Raw genomic sequence first — 24,879 nt, forward strand, 5'->3', positions numbered from 1 at the left:
GGACCACCATGTGACCCTGTCTCTTCTATTAGTACTCGGGGTCACCATCTGACCATGCCCTTATCAGTATTCGGGATGACCACGTGACCCTGTCTCTGTTACTACTTGGGATCATCATCTGCCCACGTCCTTATCAGCTCTCGGGATCACCACGCGGCTCACGGGTGTGCACGCACGCGCACGTGCCTCCAGTTCCTGGCACCGAGCTCCTAAAACCCCTGTAAACTCCTAAGTGATAAGAACACTAGGGCCATCTCTTGTTCTGATGCAGTGACCCTGGCTGCACTCTCGGGTGGCTCCTGGAGGGGCTGGCCACCGAAAGACCAAGCCGTGATTAGAAGCTTGGGATCCTCAGCCCCATTGGATTGGGCGGAGAGGGGCTGGAAACAGAGTTAATAATTGCTCACCAGGAAGCCTCCATACCAAGTCCCGGTATGGGGTGCAGAGGGTGTCCACACTGGGAAGCACATGCACGTACTGAGAGGGCGACGCGCCCCAGCTCCACGGGGACAGAGACTCCCGCGCCCGCGAGCTGCCCGTACCTCGTCCTACGCGCTGCTTCTCCTGGCTGCTCATCTCTGTCCTCTGCCACGTCCTTTACTAAACCGAGGAGTGTCAGGAGCCTCCCCCTGGGTGCTGTGAGCCGGCCGGCAAGCTCAACAAGCAAGGAGGGGGCTGTGGGAACCTCTGAGGGCCTACAGCGGCTGGTCAGACGCTCGGGTGACAGTCTGGATCGGCAACCGGCGTCCGCCGGGGGGGCTTGTGGGACCGAGCCCTCAGCTGAGCAGTGTCCAAACAGACGGGCTGCAGGACAGCCGGGGGTGACGGAGCGCTGCGTCGTGGGCAATCCCAGCAGCGTCGCGTTCCGGGTCCGCGTGGGTCTACGTAAAGGGCAAACGCAGGAGGCAAGACCTGGGTTCCTCCCAACAGAGGAGGGAAATGCTGGTGGTTTCCCAAATTTGATATTCAAACGCTTGTTTGCACGTAATCTGCTCTGGTTTCCCCATTTCCCGGAAGCTTTGAAATTGATCTTCCTTTCGCTGGTTTGGTAAATAATAAGTTTTATTTTATCCTTGTTTCCCGGTGTTGGGCTTTCATTCATTTATGTGCTTGCTGTTGCTATGTGTTCACGGTTCTTTCTGATGCGTGTGAAATGGATTTTGGTGTACGTGACTCTCTAGGTATTTTGACGGGTTGCTCGTGAATTGTTAGCATCATCAGAGAAACCATCTTTCTTGCCACTGTTATCACCCCGCACACTGAATTCTGTCCAGCTGTACGTATGTCTGCCGTGCTCCAGGGCAGCGTCCCCCCACAGTAAGGTCACAGTGGGCCTTGCGTGTGTCGTGGACGACAGTCAGACAGCACAGACCCCTGGGAACAGCGTCCGAATTAGATCATCCAGAGAAACACAGGTTCACTAAACCGACCCCGAACCACCTTCAGAAGCTCCCGTCACGACACACGGACTCGTGTCTTGGGCCTTCCCAGGCTTTGGGGAGACGGCCCCAGGGGCACGTGAGAAGAGAAGCCTGCCAGAGCTCTCTACGTGCCGGGTGCCAGCCAGCGGGCACGGTGTCCCGGCGACACTCGTGAGGAGGGCACGCGGGACGACTAACGCTAACAGGCCGGGCCGTGGGGGGTGACCAAAGGCACAAAGTCACACGTGTTTCCGGGCAGCGCGGCTCAGTCCCCCGAAATGTAGCCAGTGTCAGAGGGAACACAGATTCTGAACGTGCAGAGCCCGTGTTTCCCATCTGCAAGTGGACGTGTCAGAAGATTGCACGTGCAGACACAGAGGCCTGCCTACAACGTGCCCGGGCATGCAGTCACATGGCGTTCGTGACAGCGCAGGGGCACCAGGAGGGTGGCAGAACATACGCCAAGGGCTAACCGCGACCGTACACGGCGGGCCTGGCAACCAGGAGTGAGACGAAGGACAGGGGACGCAGAGGGTCGCTGACGAAAGGGAAACGCGAATTGGCCAATAAACGTGCGAGATACGCGCAACCTGCGGAGATGAAAGAAACCACAGTGAAACGAGGACTTTGGTTGTTCCGCTCGGGCTGCTGGCCGCGCTGGATCAGACTTCCTGCTGAGGAGGAGCGGGAGGAGGGGGAGCAGGAAGACCCGGACAGAGGAAGAGCAGATGGCCTCCCGGTCCTGCAAAACCGCTTCCGGAAGAGTGGACCACGCAAAATAGCAGACAAGCAGCAGACACTCTCGGTGGGCCGGGCAAGGCCGTTCCCGAAAGTTTCCCAGCAAACCCAAACTGTGCGTTAGCTCGCCGGATCTTCCCCAGAACCACCGACCCGGTGGCTCCACTTGCCCTCCACGGGGTGGGGGGATGCTTATGACTCCCCTGAGGGCCCCCTGGGGACAAGCTGGCCCCGAGGACCAGGTTTAGGCGGCTTCTGACTCTCCCTGCTTCGGCCACAGTCCTGGCTGATGTCTCGGGCTCCAGAACTCAAAGGAGGGCAAAGGACAAACGCCCCACCGCGGCAGGGAGTGCACGCGACAAATCCCAGCGACAGGCAAGCACAGCGGGACGTGGCGAAGGAGAGCGGCCCCTCCTGGAGGAGACCCTGGCCCTGTTGCTGGCCGGGGCTGTGGCACCTGCCAGCCACCGGCAGGGCCTTGTGCCCTGAGCTGCCTGCTGTGTCCTCACGGCAGGACATACGTCTGCGGGACTGACGTGGGGTCCCTCGGCCAGCTCGAGCCGGGACAGGGCACCTTACCAGGCTCTCGTGGAACCAAATCAGGACCAGCCCACCTCCCTGAGCTCAGGAAGGTTCCGACATAAATACACCACACGAATGCCGCAGCACCTCCTGGGCACGTCGGGCCGAGTCCACCTTGCAAGAGGGGGCAGACGGTGACCTGGTCAGAAGGGTGGACCCTCCCTGGCCCTTCCCAGGCCACCTGTGGCTGGAGGCTGACGCACCGGGCCCTTCCTCACAGGGGCGGTGGGCACGACTCACACCCATACACACGCGGGACCCACGGCAGACGCCGGGCCACAGGTGTGTGACGCTGGGCCACAGAGGGACCGTCTTCTCTTCTTGGCACTTTATGCGGAGACAATTCCAAACGGAGCTGTCATCCTTCCAGTCATTGACCCATCTCTCAACAGATTCTGCCACCTTGGCTTTTTATCTGCAGGTTGTTTGTCCTGGTCACGTATGTTGAAATCTTTGCATTCTAACTGTGTCCTCAATTCCAATCCAACATGCATCGCAAAACGCTTCTTTTGACACTTATAAAATACTTGAGTAAAATTTTTTTTCTTCTCTCTGTTTTTAATTTTAGTTTTAGTTAGTTTACGTAGTGTCATGTTAGTTTCACGTGTACAATATAGCGATTCCGCACTTCCATACGTTACTCTGTGCTCCTCCGGCTTCCTCTTCTTTATTTACTTACTTATCTATCTATTTAGTTTGAGAGAGAGAGAGACAGAGAGAGACAGAGTGAGTGAGCACAGGTGGGGAGAGGGGCAGAGGAAGAGAGAATCTTGAGAATCTTAATCCAACCTCAGTGCAGAACCGGATGCGAAGCTCGATCCCACAACCCTGGGATCACGATTTGAGCCGAAATCAAGAGTCAGGTGCTCGACTGACTGAGCCACCCAGGCACCCCTAGATTCGTCCACTTAAAACCAAAATTATAGAGTCAATAAAACACATTCGATAAACAAATACCAAATGTCTTTCATTTTTACTTAAAAAAAAATTAATTGCTCTTGGTTATCACGCATCCATCTGACAGGGTTTCCAGAGACATAATTATGCGCCAGGGTCTGATCTGGCCAACTGGGATAAAGATGTAAATAAAATACGAGAGATGAAGTCCCCTCCCCACAGGGAAGGGGATCTAAGGACCAGGCACCCGTGGGCGCAGGCAGAGGAGAAGGTGCCTCTGGACACGGCCCATCGCAGGTTTTCCGTGTGACCTCTGCCTGGGATTGGCTCCTTCTTCTCACGCCCCGCTGGGCTCTGAGGAAGCTCCCCTTCGCACGTGGGATAGAGAATCACCTTCTGGACCAGGTGCTGGGTCTTTTAACTCCAGCCTCTTGAGCCACTTTTTTTTTTTTTTTTTTTTTCCTTTTTAAAATAAAGTGAATGACTTCGCCTCAAACGATGGCACGTTTTCCCCACCCGGGCTGTGCTTGTAAATAACAGCGAAAAGAAGCGGAGCTGTATTCGTCCCAGACCGCCTGGAGAACAAAGACTTGCCTTCGATTGATTCTCCCTTTGAATTTGTGTTAAAAGACGGTATGTCTTAGATTCTTAAATGTAGTTAATCTAAGTAAAAGTTCCCTGACGAAAGATCATGTGTTCACGCTGAACGAGATGAAACCTGCCACAAGTTCCAAGAATTCACTGTTCCTTAGAGCTAACAGCATTGACTGCTATCAATAAGCAAAAGAAAACTGCAGAATTATTTAAATGCAAAGTACGGTGAATGTTTATCGATGTAACAAAACTTTAATTAAATATTCAATAGGAAATTCCCTTTTAAAAAAACCCCAAGAAACTAAACAGATGCCTTGCCCTGCATTTTCAAATGCTGACAAACGGGAGACGCCCCAGGCCATTTGCATTTCCCCACAAACGCCCTTTAAGCTGGTGGGAACAAGGCTCTCCTTCATAGGTGCAGGGCTGCCCCCAGTGGCGCGGGGCACGGGGGCCTGCCAGGCCTGCCTTCTCACAAGACCACACTCAGGGCTGCAAAGCCTACACAAGCGAGCCAAATACCCACACTGTACACAGTTTATTATTAACAATAAAACCTGACCACCCAAATCCACAAATTGAAAACCACCAGGGCTGCTGTGAGTGACGAGCGAGGAGGAGGGAAGCAGAGAACATTCCACGCTCCAGTTGTGGGGGTCGGGGGGGGGGGGTTAGGAGGTAGAGAAGAAATTGTTTTTGACTTGTAAACAGATCCAAAATGTTTTCCGAAGGCAAATCTTTTCGCATTTTGTGAGGCTTAAGATGTTATTTTTATTGGAAGCTTCTGGTAAACTACTAGGAACCAATTGAGCTGCTTTTTAGCAAAATCTGAAAACCTGGATTTGTTGGTTCGTTGTGGCATACATCAACTAGCCGACGCTTACAGTTTTAACGTCCATCCTTTGATGAACAACAACTACCCTCCTCGAAAGCAAAACGTAAGTCGGATGTACCACTGAGGCCAAAGCAAAGCCTGAGAGAGGAGAAAGGAGCAGGCCCCAAGGCAGAGGCCACTGTGTGCGTGCGGCCCCACCAAGCACACCTGGGCCCCCAGGAGAAGGGCTCCTATATGCGCCAGGTGCTGTCACGTACAGGGCGGCTCTCCCGCATAGAAGGCGGCCCCCAACGACAGGCCATGGAGCCCCTACGACAGATCCCTAACACACAGCAAGCGGACTCACCTAGACTCACGGCCCAACCCCAGCTGCAATAAGAATCATCCAGGGAGTTCTAGAAATGTCAGCGCTGATGCCCACCCTCCCCTCCAGACCAGTGCATCAGGACATCTGGGGCATTTTCCTGACCTCACATGCCACACCGCTCAAAGGTGGTCATGCCCTGGCCACACCTCAGCCAGGAGGGACCCTGGACACAAAGGAGTCCACACACACAATACAGGCAGTGGTTGGGCTGGTGCGGAGGTGGGAACGGAGGACGGTGTCATTGAGCCAGCGGGCTGGGCAGTGACCCGTGAGCGTGGCCGCCTCGCCTGCCCCATCAGCCCACCGCAGATACGAGTCTGCCCTCAAAGACCAAGGGCATATGTTGCCGACCCAAATCTGCAATTTATCTTCTCCTGACGGCTTCCTGTCCTCATGCCCGGAGTCTCCATCATGGGCCATCGCGGACCCCATAAGCCATCGTCTTACCCGAATGGTGTGATGTAATGAGGTGTACCATTCAGCTTTAGGAATTACCTTAAAATACTGGTACAAAGATCAGATCTCACATGTAGTAAAAACTCTTCTGACATGCTTCCTACATCGAAACTCAACCAGACCATTATAATAAAAACACATTAAAGCATATGATTTCAGAAGCAACATACGCCGTTAGTAACTAACGATCATAAAAGTTGTTACTTTTGTGTATAAAACCAGTTACTAAGAACTTAAAAATAGTTAAGTGGAGAGACAAACTGAAGGCAAAAGTGATACACTAGCTGCATATTTTAGGAAAAAACCAACAGCCTTTTGGAAAGAGAATATTTATAAAAATGTATACAGAACGCAGGTGGGAACGTGTCCTGAACCCAGTGTAGAGAAGACTGATCAGGCCGCCGGAGCAGCGGGAGCCTGTGCTGTTTAAAAGGCGCCATGAGGCAGAGCAGACAGAGCAGAGCACAGGACGGCGTGTGGGACACACCACACCAAGGGAGAGCTCGGTGCGGGGGATGTCAAGGGAACTACCCAAGTCGAGGAAAAGGGCGAGAACCCACCACAAAAATGAGAAAGACACTTGAACAGGCACTTCTCCCAGGAAAGGAATATACCCCTCTGACAGGAAACATGAAAACGCACCGAGTCTCACGGGTGATCAGACAGTGAGGCTGAAGCCACAGGGGCGACCGCTCGCAGCCAGACTCAGAGTGCTGATGGCAACCAGGGTTCGGTGGGATAGCAGACACGGGAGCTGCCCTACAAGGCTGGAGGAGGCCAGGCCTCACGCAGGAAAGGGGGGGGCACGTGCATACCTCGCATTTACCCGTCCGCACCAGGAAACGTGCCCGGGGACGTACGTGCCAGCACTGTCTCTAACAGTGTGGGTCAGCAAACACCCAGATACCTACCAACCACAGGCTGGATGAATGTGGTGGGACGCCTGTGAGTGGGGCACAGGCAGCAGCCTGAATCCGTGATCTCCCGCCACACAGGACGGCAAGGACGGACTCCACGAGTGTGATGGTGAGTGACAGAAGCAAAACACGAAATCCTGCGTATTCATGAAGCCACTGACATCAACTTCAAAAGCAGGCAAACCTGCCCTCCGTGTTAGGTGCCAGGGAGGAGTTACTCTATGGAGGAGGGAGGGGCCCGGATGTGGTTCCCGTCCTGATGCAGATGCTTTGCTGGGAGGTGGGCCTGGGAACAGGGTGTGTGCCTTTTGTATGTACATCACACCCCGGGACAAAAGATCCTTAATTAATTTCAGATAAGAGACTTCACAAGAACCTTTTAATGCGTCTCGTGCTGTCGTGCGTAGGTAGATTAAGGTCCACACGACGGACTGTTACGATGGTTCGTCTGGATGACTGACCATTTTCAGTAGCTGAAGACACTAGTTTTGTGAGGTTTGTGTGTGTTCCTGAAGTGTGTGAAGACTAGTGTTTTTACTCACGAGCACTGGAAGGGTCACCACACCAAAACCCGATACAGGAGACAAATGCACACCTTGACTACATCATCACCAGGGGGCAAGCAGGCTCGACTCGGCACGGATGTCTCGGGCGGACACAAACCGAGCCTGCGAATACGTCACCCACCGACTCTGCCTTCTAGGTCCCGGGCGCGTCACTGGAAGCAAGTTGCCCAAAGAAAGGGGCACGGACGCACGTGAGGGTTGTGCCCCTTCGGCCACAGTCCCGTGTGTGGGACCCACGAGGCCTCCCAGACATGGGTCCCTCGCCGCGCCCGCCGGACGTGCTTTCCGCCCTCCGTCTGGCAGGCAGCAGGGGGCCGTGGCTCCTCCCCAAGGGACACGAGGGAAGTCCCCCTAGTCTCCCAAAGGGGACCGGCACACGGAATCACCCCCTGGCTAGGATCGAGCCTGGGCCCCTCCTAGGAGGCACCCCCGGTCCTCTGACACGCAAGCACAGGGGCGAACGTTAGGGCCCCGGGGGCGCGTGGCGGCACCCGCGTCCCCGCTCGGCCCCCGGCGTGGCCCACCAGCCGGGCCTGGCTCTGAGGCGCTCCCACAATGCCTGTAAGGGGAAAGAACTTTGACACACTTAGGAAGGAACCAGACTCACAGGGGAGAGCCGCTCCCCACCCGCCCAGCGCGCTTCAGGACGCTCTCGGCGACCCGGACGAGGTGCTGCGGCGAGGGCACGCACGACGCCGGCTCCTGCCTGGGCCGCTGCCGCCAGGCCCGGGGGCGCGGCAGCCACGGGAAGAGCCGTGCCGGGGAGGCCCCGGCGCCCGCCCGGCGTGTCCCCCCCGCCCCCGCACACTCACTCTCTTTGCCCTTCTCCTTGTTCTTGAGCTGCTGCAGCTTCTGCTCCCGGTGCTGCTTCTGCAGCTCCTGCTCCTGGCGGTGCCTCTCCAGCTTCCGCTGGTGCTCCAGAAGCTCCTGCCGGTGCTTCATGGCCAGCAGCTCCTGCTGTTGCTGCGAGCAGGGAAGGAGGAGACAGAGACGGTCAGAGCCTCGCTCCCAGACGGGACAAGACGCACACACGCGCGCGCGCACGCGCACGCACGCACACACGCGCGCGCGCACGCGCACGCACGCACACACGCGCGCACGCCCCCCCGAAGACCAGCCAAGGCCACAGGGGTCTCCGCACCGTGCCTCCCGGAGCCGGGCTGTCCTCTGCACGGCCAGCACCCCTAACCGGGGGCGGGGATTGGCTCGGCCCGGTCCACACAGCAAGCGTGGCTGCCGGAAGCCCCGGGTGCCGGCTGACTTTCTACGTGTTAGAAGTTATGAAAATGAACGCCCCTGAGCTGCCGGGAGGAGAGAGGAGGCTTGGGCGATGTGCTTTGAGAATGGCACAGCGGAGGGCGACGCGGAACGGCCCCCCCCCCCCCCCCCCCCCCGGCAGACCACTGGCACCTCCCCGAGTCAGGTGCGCGTCCGCCCAGACCCCGGCCGGCAGGGCCCGGGCTAGCCCGAGCCCCAGAGACACGCCCGTGCCAGGCCTGTGCGACTAGCGCCCGGCGGCCTGCTCCCAACGCCCGGGCTGGACACGCTCCGACGGCCCTCAGAGCCCAACACGCGGGCCAACTGTGCGCACCCGTCGCTGGAGATCCACCCGGCGAGGAGGCAGAATGAGGCAGCGATCCACGAGAAACACAGATGGGCCGGAACAGGCCTCACGAGTGTGCAGGTGCCGACGGGCTCGTGGGGAAAGGGCCGGCCCTCAGATTCCGCGGATGTGAGGTGGTGGCGGGGGACGCCCCGGGACACGGCGGCAAAGCCCAGGGTTGCGTCCGCGCTAGGCCTGAATCGCTTCGAGTACGCGCCCTCTTTTCTTGTCATCGTCCGTCCTGTTTCTGTGGCCCCTCCTGGGCGGGTGGCCATCCTGCTCTGGTGTGGGACAGGGGTGGGGGCAGCCCCGGAACTTTCTAGCAAGGAAATCTGGCACAAGTGTCCACATCTGAGCCATCAAATGTCTTGCCCACAGAGGCCGCAGGGAATGGGGAGCAGTGCCACCACTAGGGCCCTCGACTGGCTTCCCGGGCCCCGTTCCCACCATGCTGTCACCAGAGTAGGGAAATCACCCGGTTTCTGTCACCAACTAGAGCACGTAAACTAAGAAATTAAGAAAACGGGATTTCAGGTTGCTTAGAGCCCTTCTCTACAAAGACGCGAGATGTCACCCGTCACGTCCGTGACTCTTCCGAGGTGCAAATCACGTGATGCCAAAAACGTTAAAGAAAAAGAACAGCAGTTACAGACATTCGTAAAACGGAAGTCCACACTCCCTCTCTGAGTAAAGCCTGCAGCCCAGGAGGGGGAGTGCCGTGCCGGCCAATGACGAGGACGTTCCGCAGAGCCTCGGGAGCAGCTGGCAACAGTTCACGAGGACAGGAACCAACCACCGGCGGGTATGTGGGGAACGTGCGTGCAGAAGCAGGTGCAGGATGCCAGGCCCATGTGCGCGGCCCAAGGGGCAAGGTGCCGGGCCACACCTTCCCACAGGGCTGGCCCCGTGCCAGCCTCCATGAGACACACCCCACGGCGGCCCTGCCCGGGGGAGGCGGCCTGATGGCAGAGCCCCACGGGACTGAGCCAGGGCGCGGCTCGCCAGAGGGTCACACACACACACACACACACACACACAGCCTCCAGCGATCAGGTGGCATTTCTCACTGCAGGGGACCCACAGCCCCGGTCCACAGTGGCCAGCTCCTACCTTCCACAGTGGGGAAGGGGACCCCTTTGCAGCCAGGGGCACCGGGGCGGACCAGCAGAGGGAGGTGTGAGGTGTGGCTAGGCCTCGAACCAGGAGGGCGGAGGAGGGGCGGGGCGTCCAGACCCCACAGGGCGCACACCTCCCTGCTGCTCCTGGGACTCTCGCAGGCCCGGTGTGAGGCGGAAGGGGACTGACGCGGCAGCTGGGAGGGGAGGGCCACGCGAAAGGGGCCACGCGGAAGGGGCCCCGCTCGGTGCCCACCGGTGGGGCCCACGGACACTGACGGGCACTTTGCAGAGCCTCCCTGTGGAAAAAGTTACATTCCAACCATCTTCCGTGGAGACAGCGAAACTATCAGAAATAAGCACCTTCCCAGGGGCACCAGCTGGGCGGTCAGGGGACAGTGCGGAGCACAGACGCCCGGCCTCGGACCCGATCCCCCGCTCCCCTCCACGCTCCTCCACACGCCCCAGGAAGGTCTTTCCGCTGGTGTAGTGCCTGCTGACCCATTCGGATTCGGATGCGGATTCGAGAACCTGCGCGAGGGCCGCACGGCTGCGGGCACAGGTGAACGCCCTCCCCGGGCTGCAGCCGTGCACCTCTCGCGTGTCCGGAAGTTAAGCAGCCCGCAGCCCGGGGGGCGTCCTGGTGCCGCTCAGGCCGGGAAACCAGCGCGGTGGTCTGGTGAACGACGGATCTTAGAATCTAGGGGGCCCCCTCTCCGGGTTATCACCCCCGCCCTCAAGCTGCCCTCGTACAGCCCTGGGTTCCCTTTCAACTGCTCCGTGTTCATTTGATGCGTAAATGAGGAAGGGGCAGAAAGTCACTTAATATAGTCTCAAAATATTTACTTTGCAGCCAGAACCCAGAAGGAGAGCGAGATCTTTCAACTGTCGTTACAAAAAGACGGAAACAGCCGCACACAGTGGTGATTAAAATTCACAGGGAGACCAAACTCCCAGGAAGCAACACTGCCCTGGGGTTTTCAGGAGGAGCCATTAACAGACACGCGCTGGGTTCCCTACAAATGCCCCCCCCCCCCCCCCCCCGCAACACTGCAGGGTCTCAGTCCCGCTTGCGTCCCGTCTACAGGTGTCCATTCTGCGTCCCGGGTTAGGCGGAAGGCAGTGAACCGTGTGCCAAGGCCCCTCCAAAAAAGGCGCTGAGAACAAACCAGGCTGGGACGCTCCCCACCCACCCCCCAGTGTCACCACACAGTTCAGGCTTGCCTCCGGAATTCTGGACGGAGTGACCCTCTGTGCTCCCAGCTTCTGGAAAATGAGGACGGTGGACAAGGTGCGGAACACCTGCTTCACTTTCCCGAGCTGGCTCCCCGCTCTGCACAGACGGGGCTCCCCGTGCCGCGCGGCCACTCTGTGCCTGCCCGCGGTCAGGCCCTGACGGGAGGCTGCGAGCCGTCCCTCCCTGGGGAAGAACAACGGTGCAGGAGGAAGGCAGCTTATGGCTATGAAAAATAGGACTTGGAAAAATGCCGAGTTTTATGTCACGTAAAATCCACACACGTATTTGCCACTGGTACCTCACCAACATACGTTAAGGTCAGACTACGGGCGGAGGAGAAGTGTGGAGAAGGTGGGGGCTCTTTTTGTTTTTTGCTTTTTTTGTAGATTGAAACTCTTCTGAGCAATTTAAAGATATCTACTACCTAATTTTTCTAAGGGAAAAACCCCGATAATAACAGATACCATTACTCCAACCAGAGTTTAACACCGAATTTACGCGTGAGCCAACACTGAGTGCGGGGTAAGATACTAGATCTCTAGGGTTCAGTTTTCTTCGACTCTGATTTTGGGGTTTAATTACCAACGTTGAAGTGGAAACCCAGGCGCCAGGCTGAAGGACAGAAGTGGGCCAGGCACTCAAGCACCATCCCTGCCGAGGGGCCAGCGCTCCCCGGGCCCCAACGAGCGAGCTCCCGACACGCTCAGAGCGCCGTCAAACCCCAATCTCTCGGGCCCCGGGTTCTGCAAAATACTTAATGCCGAGGCCGCGCCGTCTAAGCAGCCAAGTTCCCTGGGGCCTGAAGTGCCCTGTGCCACAGGTGCTTCCCAGAGAAGGTGGGGCAGGTCCGGGCTTTCCACACATAGGCGAGACCGAAGGGCCACTCGTGCACCAGCGTGGGCCACAGTCTCCAGGACCACAGCTCACCCAGGAACCCCCACACACCAGGACCCCCAGAGGGGCTGGGGGCCCCAAGAACGAACAGTGGGCTTCTTTTTGAGGTTGAGGATAGCCTCCTGATTAAAAAAAATTTTTTTAATGTTTATTTATTTATTTTTTTAATTTTTTTTTTCAACATTTATTTATTTTTTTTTGGGACAGAGAGAGACAGAGCATGAACGGGGGAGGGGCAGAGAGAGAGGGAGACACAGCATCGGAAACAGGCTCCAGGCTCCGAGCCAACAGCCCAGAGCCTGACGCGGGGCTCGAACTCACAGACCGCGAGATCGTGACCTGGCTGAAGTCGGACGCTTAACCGACTGCGCCACCCAGGCGCCCCAATGTTTGTTCATTTTTGAGAGAGACAGAGACAGAATGCGAGTGGGTTAGGGGCAGAGAGAGAGGGACACACAGAAGCAGAAGCAGGCTCCAGGCTCTGAGCTGTCAGCACAGGGCCCGACGCGGGGCTCGAACTCTCGAGCTGTGAGATCAGGACCTGAGCTGAAGTCGGATGCTCAACCGACTGAGCCCCCCAGGCGCCCCTAGCCTCCTGATTTTAAACGTACTGTAGACTCAGGCAGCAAATGTGAAAATTAAAACAGTAAGGAAACTGCCCCAACCCTCCCTCTCAGAAGACACAGACTGGATGTCCCGGGAGTCCTTCAGGCCAATCACACGGCGAAATCATGGCTTCAAACAAAAACCAACCAACCAGCCAACCAACCAGGCGCATCCTCCCATCTCCCTGAGGCTAACTGGCCTCAACAGAAATATTCTTAAGTTGGACTTTAATTAGCCACTAAGGGTCCAACGTGCTTTGTGCAAGGCGGCCCCCATCAGTATGCCAGGCCCGCGGCGAAGGGTGGGGGGGGGGGACATGCGGGGACCCGCCAGCCAGCCTCAGCCCCGTGTCTGCTCCCGGGGCTCTTTTCACGGCGCTCAGCACGACCCCGAGCACAGGTGACAGTTGCCTCCCCTTCTGTTTCTCTTCCTCCTTTGCCGGTGGCCCAGGCTGGTGATGTGCCCCAAACACAGGACAACCAGGCCAGCAGGAGAGGAAGGAAGAGGGACCAGGTTCCACGCACGGACGGCTGGTGCCCAGGGCCGGGACTCAGGTGGGCACGTCCACACCGAGCACACGAGGCTGGGCTGGGCCTGCTCTTCGCCCTGAGCGAGTCCCTTGGAACTTCCTCAGGGACAGATCCTTTCAAAAGGAAGGGGACAGGGAGGGTGCAGGCCCGCGGGCGCCTCTCCCCAGCGCCCCCCGCAGGAAGCCTGCCTGTCCCCACGGCCTGGTACCTGCCAGCACTTAACAGGAGGACAGACAGACGGACACGAGTAACTGCCTTTGCCGCCTGCTTCCCAGTATAACTTAGAACAGGCTAAACTGAAAATAAAACACAGACCTTAAATGCTTCTTCAACACTGTAAAAGCCTGGTGTGCTCAGTGCCACAGAAGGGCCCAGTATGAAAAGCCAGGCTGCAAGGCCCAGGCCCATTTCCATCTAGAACCAGAACTGGGCCCGCTATGAAATGCCAGACCGCAAGGCCGTTTCCACGTGGAAGCAGGGCCGGGCCCGGGGCATGTTGTGTCGACTCTTCGAGATGCCCTGGTGCCTTCTCAGTCACCATCCCGGGGGCGAGCACAGGGCAGGCCCCGTGACCCTCACCCGCAGAACGCAACGTGTGACCGAGAGCAAGAGAAAGAGTGTGTCCCCTCCCGCCTCGGGGTCTGGGGGCTGACCTCCAGGAACACATCCTGTTCAGCCGTGGGTCTGAGTGAGCATCTGGGGCCGAAGTGTCGTTCCCCACGGTGTCCTCACAAAATGGGGCCCTTTCCAGCTTTAGCTCACTGGGTTTCCCGGTTCAAATCAAAAGGCCGCGTTCCGTAAGTTCAAAACCATTCTTCCCTCTTGCCTCGTGGCACAACCAGCAGTGGTCAAAAGCACCCACGAGGGTACCACCGCCCTCCAGTACCACGAGGAGGGTCTGCCTCAGACACCCGGCGCTGGGGCACAGCGGGCCCCCCAGAGGCTGCACACCGAGGCTGAGGGGAGCAGGGGGCGGTGAGGGCAGGGCCAGTCGAGCCCGGCGGCCCGCACCCCTTCCGCCCTCGCCCATCACGTCTCTGCTGCTGGAACTCTGGGCTCTTCGTCAAGGCTTGACCTCAGAAACTGCCTCACGGTGAGGCCTACGCCTTACCCCACCGGAGGCGACCCTGGCTCCTTCCTGTCGAGGGCTTCTGCCCGAGACACTTCCCGTGAGGGCTCTGGGCTGTGTAGAGGTCAGACTGTGTCTGCCCCCGGCCCCTTGGCTGCTGCAGGCCCACCGTCCTGGGCAGGAGAGCGAGCCTGGGGGAGTCGCGGACCAGAGCACGTTGAGGAGGGAGAGCCCGGACAGGGGAGGGGGAGGGTGCACACAAGCCTCTTGTGCACAGCGCGGGAGCCTCTTTTCTCTGTAGGACAGAAACTCCTACAGCTGCCTCCGGGAGTGCACAGCAGGTTCCGCCCCTCTACAAACCCAGGTAGCTGCACTCTAGAAGGCACGATCACAGGGGCTGCTGTGTAAAGCGCGATGGTCTCATGTGCCACAAACGCCCGGCAGCAAAGGAAAAGCAGGGGCGTCGCCAGGAGCCCTCGGAGCAGCAGGTCAGGCAAGGCCGTCCGTTTGCCTGTAATGACCGCCTAGAAGCCAGAGCGGCCGCCTCACAAGCGGTTCCTTCCGTAAACACGCTACCCAGGTGCAGACAGGTGCGGGCATGACGCAGGACTTTGGCCAGCAGGCAGGGTGAGCTTTCCTAGGAACCGGCCTGCAACAACCCGGAGTGTCCTACTGGCTCATTAGCGGCTGCCTCGGGTGACCTGGAAGCCCCGGCCTGGGGCAGCCACCGGGACAGGTAATAATGAGAGTAAACATCAGGGCTGGGCTGCGAGGGCCAGAAAGCCAGGCTTCCTTTCCATCTTATCCCTCTGCCTGCAAGGCGAGGACTCACACTGTCAGCTGAATGGCTCTAGAACTCTCTCCTAACCGTGCAAACAGCACAGGTCACACCGACAGATTTTACATCTCCTCGCGTGCGCGCGCGCTCACACACACACACACACACACACACACACACACACACAGTTCAGCCTTGCTAGGAAAAAAGCGCATGCGTGGGGATAATTTTTATTTTTCACCTGCTAGACTAGAAATACCCTTTGAGGCCAGGAAGCGAGAGGCCTCTGCACCTTTGCAGGGAGCACAGGTATCCCCTCCTCCTGAAAAGTTTGCGCTATGTCACTCGGCTTTTGCGAAAGACCTCCGTTAGGGCCTGTTTTCAAAGAAACATGAAGAAGATTTTCACTTTCTTGAAACAAGGAGAAGGGAGCAGATACGTGAAAAGCATTGGTTCTGCTGCGGCACACACCCGGGGCGGCAGGAGGGGCTCCGCCGAGCCCTGCCCGGGAACCGCCCTCCGTCTCCCCGCCCCGCCGCCAGAGCTCTGAACCGTGTCTGCGAGCAGCTGGGCTTGATCTCGATTGATTTTGTGCATCCGTTAGCAACACGTGTCCTAAGTATCAGAAAAGCCTAACAGGCGATTTTCTCGATGTGGACGCACTCAAAAAGGTTTTCATATAAATTAGTGGTGATTGCTTCTTTGCGTTATGCCACTTTGGCTCACGGAAGTTTTCATAATATAGGTGTGTACCGGGGACCAGCGTACTCCAGGTATGTGCTGGGGGGGGCAATCCTACACTGGGGGCCTCCCCACACCTGCCCCTGCTGATACTCCCTAGACCCTCTAAACACACAGGTTTATATGCTCCCTCTTCATACCCTTCCCAGAGGCATCGAGGCCAAAATGCAAGAGGGAAGCTTCCAGAAGCGTGGAGTGCCACTAGCAGCTGCCACAAGCTGGCCCTGGGTTCCCTTGAACTGACATCACTTGGAAAGGAGAAAAATGACCCCAGCCTGGGTAGAGGGGTCCCCAGCCAACACCTCCTTCAGTCCGTTAACCAGGCACTCCTCGGGGATGTGGGGATCCCCCGCAGTGGCAGTCTGTTCGGGGTCTGGTCCAGTTTGCTGCCCCAGTTCGGTCTGTCTTTCTTATCGGAAACACAACAGAATGACCGGTGGTTAAATCGGAAGTCAGCAACTTCTGGGTTCATATTTAACTCTCGGTTTACCTACCAAGATCAGTCCCCAAAGGTGCGTACTCTTAGAAAAGCCCAAGGACGGACCGTGGCTCAGTCTCGGAACGCTTGCAAACGTTAGCAAACTGAACAGAGTTCATCTTATTTTCCCACCCTAACAGTATTATCCGGCATGCGGTACAGAACATTCTTGCAAGTACACGGCGGGCTTGACTTTCATCTGCTCGAGTACTTATGTACACACATGTTAAGTCAGCAACGTAACGAAGACACCACGGTCTGAGTTTGGGGGACCCCCAGTGCCACTGTGGGGCTGGCCTTGGGAAGAGACAGTGGCAGTGGTGGTCCGCACTTGTGCCCAGGTGTGAGCACATCAGGGGTGCAGATGCAGGGGTCTGGACACAGCCACGTGGCAGCGACCTTGCCTGCCGGACCGCCCTACTTTAGCTACTTTGCTAGCAGCACACAGCTCTGAGCGCCCGGGCCCTTGAACTCTACCGTTAAACCCACGTGGAGAATAGCTGCTCCAGACAAACACTGCATGACGTTATCACAGGAGGTACCGGGGGAGTCCGGTTCACGGAGCAGAAGGGTGGCCCCCGGGCTAGGGGAGGGCACGGGGAGTCAGTGTTTCATGGGGACAGCGTTTCTGTGTGGGGAGGTGAGAATGTCCTGGGAATGGGCGGTGCTCACGGTCGCACGACCACGTGATTGTGCTTAAGGCCACTGAGTGGCAAAACAAACACAGATAAAACTATAATTTTGTGCTCTTGTGTATCTTCCCGAAATACGAAATACAAAAGTGAGTCGGGTTTAGTGGTCCCTCTAAGAGTTCAACGGAGGGCTACACGTGACTCGGCAAGCCCGACCCCAGGTACCCACCCCAGAGAGGTGAGCGCAGATGCTCAAACAGCAACGCCACGCACGGCCACCGAAGAGGCGGAAACAGCCCAAGCGTAGATCAGCTGATGAACAGACAAAACACAAGGGAACATCGCGCAGCCTGAAAAAGGAAGGAAGCTCTAACACAGCTGCACCGTGGATGAGACCTGAGAGTCTTACGCTGAGTGAAGGGGCCACGTAGCGCGTGACGACCCGTACGCGGCATATCCCGAGCGGGCGAACTCTGACGGACAGAAAGCAGATCGGTCTGCCGGGGCTGTGGCCAGGGGAGACGGGGAGTGCCTGCTTCAGGGCTTTTTGGGGTGACAAAAATATTTTGGAACTAGATCGTGGCCATGGTTGTACGGTATTGTAAATGTATAAATTATGCACTTTAAAATGGCCAATGATAACCTAGGATATGTGAATTTTACCACCATGAAAAAATGAATGAGGAAGAAACGAAGTATTTTCTATTAAAGCAAAGGAAAAAAGCGGGGCGCCTCAGTGGCTCAGTCGGTTAAGCGCCCGACTTCGGCTCAGGTCATGATCTCACGGCTCGGGAGTTCGAGCCCCGCGTCGGGCTCTGTGCCGCCAGCTCGGAGCCTGGAGCCTGCTTCGGATTCCGTGTCTCCCTCTCTCGGCCCCTCCCCGCTCATGCTTTGTGTCTCTCTGTCTCTCAATAAAGACAAGGAAAAACGCAAACAGACACCCGCCAACGGGGAGGTGTCCCTCTCCCCGCTGGCTCTGCCAGGTGAGCGTGTGGCCGCTGCCTGCCCCGCCCTCAGACGTGCTCACGGCCGCTCGGCAGAAGCGGGGCGGTTACCGCTGACGCAGCACAGGAAGGCTGGGTGACCCCAGGCAGAGCCTCGGTTCTGGATCGCACGCTCCATCCTGGCTGACACCCTGAACTGGCAGAGGCGGTGGAAAAGCCCCTCTGTAGTGGAGATGACCAAGATCCTCATTAGGAAACTATAAAATAGCTCAAGACGATTTAATCCAACAACAGAAGAAGGCCAGGGTCTGTCTCTCCACACAGGATCCAGGGAAGACCTCTGCCCTTAGAGCGCCCGCCACCTGCTCACGGAGCCAGTCAGCGGGGGTGCCTGACCCCACAGCACAGGTCAAGTGGTGACATGGCCCGGAGACGGAGCCCCAGAGCAATCCTGAAGGAGACCGCGGCATGGAGGAGGAGGGTCCCGCCTTCCCTGCCGCTCCCGCAAGCCACGAGCCCAGGACCCCCACCATGTGCTGCCATGGAGTGGGTCAGGTCGCTACGTGATCACGGAAGTTTTAGTCAACGCAGCTCAAGAAAAAAAGGAAAAGACAAGTATTATTCGCGGACGACGTTATCGTCTACCGGGAGCACATGAGATAACCCATTACACATTTACTAGGACTAACGAGAAAACTGAACGCGCTTCGGGAAATCCAGAGCTTTCCTACGCACTGACGGTAAGTAGCCAGGCAGTAAATAAAGGGAAGCAACACACTCCGTTCTGGTAACACAATCTATAAAATACCCCCAATAAATACAGAACCTGTAAGCCTTGCGTGAGAAAAACAAAACAAGGCTTTCCGCCAGGACAGAAGAAGCCTCACATCATCAGAGGGTGACGTGCGCTCCTGGGTTAGGAATTCAACGCTGGGGACTTCCTACAGGACGTCCTGCTAACTTACTGGCCCGCTGCACCTTCAAAGCAGGTGTCCAGGGGAGACCCCGTGAGAAAAGGCGCTGAATCCACGTGCAGAACAAACGTGTGGACCAGGAGGGTGGCGGATGGCGCCACGCAAGGCTCCCGGTGAGAGCTGTGTCGGGTCGGCACGGGGCGGGGGGGGAGGCTGGAGGCGGTCTGCCAAACAAACACGCGCTTGGCATAGGGGAGAGGCGCCAGTTCAATGGTTCAGAGAAACGCCTGGTTCACGAAGAAGGACAGCCAAATGACAACAGACGAGGGAGACTGAAACAACGCCCTTAATGTACGAAGGGTACCATACACCAAAAAGAAAGAGCACGGCAATACGAAAACAGCGAAGGACAATTAGTACGGAACAACGAAACGAGTTAATAAACATATGGCAATACGGTTACCCCCCATCGAGGAAGCAGACAGGATGTGAGACAGAATGGAAACGTACCGTGAACAAGTACAGCCCAGCGCATCACGTTGCCGGGGGTCCGTCGTGCCCGCCCCCCCCGCCGGGAGGCAGAGTCACCGCGTGGCCCGGCCTCCCCGTGGGTGGGAGAGAGGCCGGGCAGGAGTGAGGGTGCCAGCAAGCACCCAGCACGGGCACCACCCTCCAGGACGGGCCAGTAAATGCTCCCTGTCCTGGTTCACGCTGCTTTAATATTTTGCCGATCGAAGAATCGCGTGGGCGTGGGTGCGAAAGACCCAGACAGACAGACGGACCCACATTCACTCAGGACTGGAACAGGTTTGGGAGGAAGAACTCGGCAATAGGTAATGAGAAGTAGAGACAGGTACTTACCTTGGGTCGGCAATAGCATTTCTGTTCTGTCTAGACGGAGGCATGAGGCATGCACAAGGATGCGAAAACAGGAGAAGCTGGAAATGACCTCCGCGTCCAAGTCTTCAACTGTTTCGGGGTATTTAAATTCATTATGGCTCATTGTAATACCACAATAAACCATTACGATCATGTTTCTCAGGTAGGTGCCACGATAAAGAGAATGGTGACAGCACAGTAAATGGAAAACGCGTGCCTGAGCGTGATCCCAATCCCGTGAAACTACAGACACGCACGCAACTTACAGAAGATGACGGGGACACGCTTCAGATGGGACAGCTTTCCCAGCTCGCAGCGCGGGAGTAACATTTTCCTCTTTGTAATCTCCAGTTAATCGATAATTAACATCAGCGACTTACACGATCAGAGAGAGAGACTTTTTACGTGGAAACACTCCCTGTGAAAACGGCGGCGTCCGCACGCGAACACAGGCCCCCGCTTCTCTCCCACACACGGGCACAGGGGCCCCGGGGCGCAGGCCTTCCTCTCCTCCCAGGGACGCTTGGGCCCCGGGGCCAGTCGGCGGCTGCTCCTGGGGCACAGAGGGTTGTCCGCTCGGTGGGCCACACAGGAGGGTCTACGGGGACGTGTCCCCAGCACAGCAGACGGTGACCGCCACCGGGGAACCGAGACGGTGGCCCCGGTACCAGTGTCAACCCCGCCCCATTCGTGCTCACAGCGTTTCCATCAGTGAGGCTGAAGGCCAGGCTCCCGATACAAAAAAGCGTCTGTGCAAAACATGGGGAAAAAATACGCTTATAAAAATACCACTGCCCACGGATGGCGGTGAAGGGACCCACGCCGAATCCGGAACCACGGCCAAGACAGGGAGGCCCACAACCCTGTCCGCTTCTCCTCGTCTCGGTGCTCCTGACTCAGGGAGCTCGGCGCCCTCTGAACGGGGCAGGGTCTCCTGAAGAAGATCATGGCATTTCTGGCCCCTACTCGTTTCATGCCCCCCACATCCGTTCCCTGGGGTACATTTCCAGGTGAATCCTCACTTTGGCCTCAAGACTCGCCCTGGCCAGCAGGCAACGGCATCTTGGACTCCGGCAGAGGCTTAAAACACGCCGTCTTCTTGTGAGCTCGGAACGCCGAGACCAGCAAATGATCCGCTAACGTCCTGCCAACCGCCAGGCCACAGAGTGAGGCCATTCCAGGTCAGCCGGCCACCAGCCGGCCAGAGCCGGTCACAGAAGCATGAGAGCAAGCCCACACCTGCAGCACCCCCCCAACGCCGCTCTGCAAACCGGACAGAGGCTGTGCCAAACGCCGGACTTCGGTGGTTTGCTACGGGGCGAAAGCAAAGACGCCCCACGACACGGTCTCTGCAGCCCCTCTGAAATGGCGGCCGTCGCCCCTCGAGCACGAAGGGCCTTGCGCCGGCTTAGACGATGCAACCGTTGTCCTTTCTGCATAAAATGAGTATTTCCATCGTCGGTCTTGAGCTAAAGATGTGCCCAATTCGGACCGCAGACACCTTCAGACGTGGAAATCGTGTGCCCGCTTTGTTAACACTTAAAACCAGGGTCGGGCTCCGTGAGCGTGATCACCAGCGGTCGCCCACAGTGAGAACTCACACGCGTCCACGCCGCAGGACGGGATCTGAATCGGGGTCACGGAAACGAGGCCAACAACGGGAAGGGCGGAAGAGCCAGGAGCTGAGCCCAAGGGCACGTGGTCACTGTGTGGTGTGTATGCAGCCTCAGACACAAGAACGGAGACCCGGGATCGTTCTCGAATCAGAGCGTGGCCTGAGCGCTTGGAGGCGCCCGCGGTGGCAGCGTCTGCACGTGCTGAGGGACGGAGGGCAAGAGAGCCACGTCATTTCCGCAAGGGGGACCTCACCACGTGGGATCCTCAACGGAAGGACAGAGCTGGCCGGGGAGAGATGGGGAGCACACCTGACCAGAACCAACCTGAGGCCTGGGAATCCCAGCGGCAGGCGGGGCCGGCCGGCTCTACTGGTTAGCGCGATGCTACTTTTCAACTTGAGGCATCGGAAACGTGTGTTTCTCGGACAAAATTTTTACAAATTAAAATAACGCAACTAACCCCCAAAGCGGCGGATCTAGACAATGGTCTTTTCATCACATATGCGATCCCGGCTGACGAAATGGTTAAGAATCTTCCAACGGGGCGCCTGGGGGGGCTCAGTCGGTTGACCGTCTGACTTCAGCTCAGGTCACGATCTCGCGGTCCGTGAGTTCGAGCCCCTTGTCGGGCTCTGTGCCGACAGCTCGGAGCCTGGAGCCTGCTTCGGATTCCGTCTCCCTCTCTCGCTGCCCCTCCCCTGCTCGTGCTCTGTCTCTCTCCCTCTCAAAAATAAATAAGAACGTTAAAAAAAAAAAAAAAAAAAAAAAAAAAAAAATCTTCCGGGCGTAAACACTGGCCCCACGGAAGCTCGCTCTCTCCTCTGCCTCGGTTATGCCGCTCACCTGGGACCCTCTTCCGGGGAGAACTCACTGTTCAGGACAGAAGGAGGGGACACGGGACACGGTACCCGAATCAGCCACAACCGGCAAGAAATCGCATCAAGTACAGAGTGCTACGCTGACGGCCGAAACCTCATTTGCCCAAAGTTAGCAATTTAAGTTACATTTTAAACATTATTCCCTTTTTAATTATAAAATCCTATTCAAATTCACTGATGATTTAATGACACTAATTAGATTGTGTGTTGAAGAAATCTGTCTGACAAACTTCACTGCCGAATGTCACCAACAATATGAAGGCTCATGAAGAGAGTTTAAATCATCCAAATAAAAGCCAACTGATGTGATGATTCAATTACAGAGGTTAAACAGCTTTTATGATCTCTAAAAAAATAAAACACATGATTAAAATGCAGAGAACATATAAACTTGAGATTCTCCCTGTGCTTTTGAGAACCGGGCCCAGAGCCACATTTGTGAGAGCCACGTTTGTGGGGGGGGGGGGGGGCAGGTTTGTGAAAGCCACATCTGTGGGGGGCCACATCTATGGGGGGGGGCGACATCTGTGAGAGCCAAGTCTGTGGGGGTCACATATATGGGGGGGCTCACATTTGTGAAAGCCCCGTCTGCGAGGGGGGCACATTTATGAGAGCCACATGTATGAAGGCCACATCTATGAGGGGACCACATTTGAACTGCCATGTCTGCGGAGGCCATGTCTGTGAGAGCCACATTTGTGGGGTGGCACATTAGTGACAACCACATCTGTGGGGGCCACATCTATGGAGGGGGCCCACATTTGTGACAGCCACGTCCATGGGGGCCGTGTCTGTGAGAGCCACAGGGAGGCCCACATCTGTGAGAGCCATGTCTATGGCGGGGGGGGGGCACATTTGTGAAAACCACATTTATGTGGAGGCCACATCTAAGGGGGGTGAACATCTTTTAGAGCCACATCTGTGGGGGGCCAAATTTGAAAAAAATTTTTTTAATGTTTATTTATTTTTGAGAGTGTGAAAAATCATAAGCAGGAGAGGGGCAGAGAGAGAGAGAGAGAGAGAGGGAGACACAAAATCCAAAGCAGGCTCCAGGCTCTGAGCTGTCGGCACAGAGGCCGACATGGGGCTCGAACTCACGAGCTGTGAGATCATGACCTGAGCTGAAGTCAGACACTTAACCGACTGAGCCACCCAGGAGCCCTGTGGCAATCACATTTTTGAGAGCCACACTATGGAGGTCACATGTATGGGGGGGGGGGGGGCGGAGTGCACATTTGTGACAGGCATGTCTATAGAGGCCACATCTATGAGAGCCACGTCTGTGGGGGAGCACATCTGTGAGAACCGCATTTGGGGGGGCCGCGTCTCTTTGCGAGAGCTACGTCTGTAGGGGGGGCACATCTATGGAGGGGGCCCACGTGTGTGACAGCCACATCTGTGGGGGACCCACATCTATGAGAGCCGTGTCTTTGGGGGCCACATCCGTATGGGGGACGTTTACGAGAGCCACGCCTATAAAGGCCACATCTGTGGGGAGACCACGTCTGAACCGCCATGTCTGTGGAGGCCGTGTCTGTGAGAGCCACATCTGTGGGGGCCACATCTATGGGGAGGCACATGTGTGACAGCCACACCTGACATTTGTGGGGGCCACATCTGTGGGGGGGGGTCCCACATCTATGAGAGCCACGTCTATGGGGGGTCGTGTCTGTGAGAGCCATGTCTGGGGGGCTCCCGGCACCTCTCAGAGCATCTGGCCCTGTGGGTGAGGAGAGTTCTCAGGGGCACACCTGGCATATGAAGCAGCCTGATGGCCATGGGTCCCTGCACAGACTATGTGGCACCCCGGGGGGGGGGGGGGGTGGTCGGCACAGATTATGTGGCACTGGGGGGGGAGGTCCCCGCACAGACTCTGTGGAACCAGGGGGCGTGTCAATGCATAGGTTATGTGGCACGAGGGGGTCCCGGCACAGACTCTCTGACACCAGGACGGGGGGGGGGGGGGGGGGGGGGTCCCCGCACAGGCTCTGCGACACCGGGGGTGGGGGGGGGGGGTCCCGCGCAGGCTCTGTGGTAGCTGCTCTGGAGCTCGCGGGCGCCGACGTGAGGACTCAGGAGGGAGACTCCTCCACCTCCAAAGCAGTGACACAAAGCCCTAGAGCCCCAGGTGGGGACAGGGGGTCAGGGAAGGGAAGCCAGACCTCCGGAGGCGGAGGCCCCAGGCAGGCGGGCAGCCCAGTCCCGCCCCAAGGTGACAGCACCGACGGGTCTCGGAGTTCCCGTCTCTTGCTTCCTCCTGCTTCCCGACGACCCCTCTCCCGCACGGGCCTCGTTTCTTCTCAGCCGCTTGTTATTCTCGGTTTCTCATCTTCCGGCCACAGCTACAAATTCAGCTGACACGTGGTCTTCCTCGGCGTCGCGGGCGCAGAAGGCCACCCCTGCTGGTCCGCGGGCAGCGCAGGTCGCCGTCACGTGCACGCAGGGCCCCGGGGGGGCAGGGTAGACGCGGCTCCCGAGCTCCTTCCCCAGCCAGGCGCCGGGCGCGGCCTGCAGGGCAGCAGATCGGGGCCGCAAACCGCGTCACCGGGGGACAGAGGACCTTCCGGGGCACACGGCGCTCTGGCCTCGAAA

General features: G+C 57.5%; 1 protein-coding gene across 4 annotated transcripts in view; it reads right to left on the reverse strand.

Annotated features, from left to right (window-relative positions):
• The window catches only part of HDAC4 (histone deacetylase 4), a 226,751-nt gene that overhangs the window by 83,762 nt on the left and 118,110 nt on the right, over positions 1–24,879 (reverse strand). For all 4 annotated transcript variants that reach the window (XM_030328206.1, XM_030328205.1, XM_030328203.1 and 1 more), the window contains one exon: positions 8,186–8,336. In XM_030328206.1, the coding sequence (XP_030184066.1) occupies positions 8,186–8,336 (151 nt within the window). The remainder of the gene's footprint in view (positions 1–8,185; positions 8,337–24,879) is intronic.

Source organism: Lynx canadensis, chromosome C1, assembly GCF_007474595.2.
Source record: "Lynx canadensis isolate LIC74 chromosome C1, mLynCan4.pri.v2, whole genome shotgun sequence".
Classification (NCBI taxonomy): domain Eukaryota; kingdom Metazoa; phylum Chordata; class Mammalia; order Carnivora; family Felidae; genus Lynx; species Lynx canadensis.